This window comes from Nothobranchius furzeri, chromosome 19 (assembly GCF_043380555.1).
Source record: "Nothobranchius furzeri strain GRZ-AD chromosome 19, NfurGRZ-RIMD1, whole genome shotgun sequence".
Lineage (NCBI taxonomy): Eukaryota > Metazoa > Chordata > Actinopteri > Cyprinodontiformes > Nothobranchiidae > Nothobranchius > Nothobranchius furzeri.
Window position 1 is genome coordinate 25,570,125 of NC_091759.1, and position 2,500 is coordinate 25,572,624.

The 2,500-nt window shown below is 52.6% G+C and overlaps 1 protein-coding gene across 3 annotated transcripts in view; it reads left to right on the forward strand.

The window, feature by feature from the left end:
• The window catches only part of ago3b (argonaute RISC catalytic component 3b), a 13,408-nt gene that overhangs the window by 7,336 nt on the left and 3,572 nt on the right, over window positions 1-2,500 (forward strand). For all 3 annotated transcript variants that reach the window (XM_015974062.3, XM_015974063.3, XM_015974064.3), the window contains 3 exons: window positions 1,055-1,156; window positions 1,226-1,425; window positions 1,510-2,500. The exon at window positions 1,510-2,500 is cut by the window's right edge and continues 3,572 nt beyond it. In XM_015974062.3, coding sequence (XP_015829548.1) covers window positions 1,055-1,156; window positions 1,226-1,425; window positions 1,510-1,618 — 411 coding nt within the window. In that variant the 3' untranslated portion in view covers window positions 1,619-2,500. The remainder of the gene's footprint in view (window positions 1-1,054; window positions 1,157-1,225; window positions 1,426-1,509) is intronic.

Genomic DNA, 2,500 nt, shown 5'->3' on the forward strand with positions numbered 1-2,500 from the left:
CTTTCTGATGGACAGATGTCCACGGCCACACACACACACACACACACACATGCACGCACGCATGCACATACACGCGCACACACACACACGCACGCACGCATGCACATTCACACACACACACACAAACACACACGCACACACACTTGCACACACACACACGCACGCACGCACATACACACACACACACAAACACACACGCACACACACTTGCACACACACACACACACACAAACACACGCACGCACGCACGCACATACACACACACATAAACATGCATGCATGCACATGCACACACACGCATGCACATACACACATGCACACACGCATGCACATACACACACATGCACGCACACAAACACGTACACGCACGCACATACACACACATGCACACACGCATGCACATACACACACATGCACGCACACAAACACGTACACACACACACACACACACACAAACACACGCACGCACATACACACACACATAAACATGCATGCATGCACATACACACACATGCACACACACGCATGCACATACACACATGCACACACGCATGCACATACACACACATGCACACACGCATGCACATACACACACATGCACGCACACAAACACGTACACACATGCACGCACACACACACACATGCACGCACATACACACACATGCACGCACACAAACACGTACACGCACGCACATACACACACATGCACACACGCATGCACATACACACATGCACGCACACACACACACACATGCACGCACACACACACATGCACATACACACACGCATGCACATACACACACGCACACACATACACGCATGCACATACACACACACACACACACACACACACACACACACACACACACACACACACACACACACACACACACGTACACACACACATGCACATACACACACGCACACACATACATGCATGCACATACACACACACACACACACACACACACACACACACAATGTAAAAACATGATTCTGAGATCCTCGGATGAGAGGAGGAATGTTGATGTTCTGGTTTCTGTGGGACCTTCAGGTCGGACGGAGCGGGAACATTCCCGCCGGAACCACCGTGGACACGGACATCACTCACCCCTACGAGTTTGACTTCTACCTGTGCAGCCACGCTGGAATCCAGGTGAGGCGTCTGCGTTCCGAGCGGCTCCGGCTCTTCGGAGCCTCCGTTAACCGTTTTCCTTCCCGTTAGGGAACGAGCCGTCCGTCCCACTACCACGTCCTCTGGGACGACAATGGATTCTCTGCCGATGAGTTCCAGCTGCTCACCTACCAGCTGTGCCACACGTACGTCCGCTGCACGCGCTCCGTCTCCATCCCAGCCCCCGCCTATTATGCCCACCTGGTGGCGTTCCGTGCTCGCTACCACCTGGTGGACAAGGAGCACGACAGGTGAGGCCACCTGGATTCCTCCACCTTTCTGGGTTCTTCCCACTTCCTGTCTCACCTGTGTGTGTGTGTGTGTGTGTGTCCCAGTGCCGAGGGCAGCCACATATCGGGTCAGAGCAACGGCCGGGACCCCCAGGCCCTGGCCAAGGCGGTGCAGATCCACCACGACACGCTGAGGACCATGTACTTCGCCTGAGCAGGAGGTCCACAGGTGGTGTCTGATGCTGCTGGTTCTGACGGTCCAACAGAACCACACCTGTGTGGAGGAGCAGCGTGCCCTGTTACAGCTTCAGACTTTCAGAACCACTCACACCCGGTTGGCTCCATCCTGGTTCTGTTGGACCTGTCGGTTCCAGCAGAACTTTGTTACTCCTATTTATTCACTGCTTCTATGTTTAACCCAAACACTCGTGGTTCTGGTCGGACCGATTCAGAAACGGACCCATGAAGCTGTTCACAGCCTCTCTGGTGCTGGGAGGTGTTCCTGAAGATCCTGAGAGGTTCTGTTGGATCAGTCGGTTCTGGTGGGGTTTTCAACCAAGTGCCTGAAAGTGATCAGCTGATGCCGTGTGTGTGTGTGTGTGTGTGTGTGTGTGTGTGTGTGTGTGTGTGATTAATTAGTTCTTTTTAATCCATCAAAGGAAAACCGAAGCCACTGAATGGTTTATAATCCGACTTCGGTCACCTTAAATAACGGAACGTTTTGACAAAATCATGAAGAAACTCGGCGGTTTTTTAAGTCTCTTACTGGAACCTGTGACCTTTGACCTCTGATGACCCAAACAAGCTCCTGAAGCAGAACCTGGAAGCAGTATTTTAGCACCGGTTCAATGTTTACACCGGGAAACCGGAAAAGGAGGAAAATTTTAAAGGTTCCAGGTTCTGGTTTTGTTTCTGGGAATTTCCTGGTGATTCCCGTGTGTTCCCTCCAGCTGAGCGGAGTCCCCGTCGCGGTGGACGCGAAAGAGACTCAGGCCTAGTCCACACGTACCCAGATAAATACGTTGTTGAGGACATGCCAGACCTGTAGGCGGCAGTACTTCCCCCGTTCTTAACCTCGTCCTTCGTCTGTGGTCTT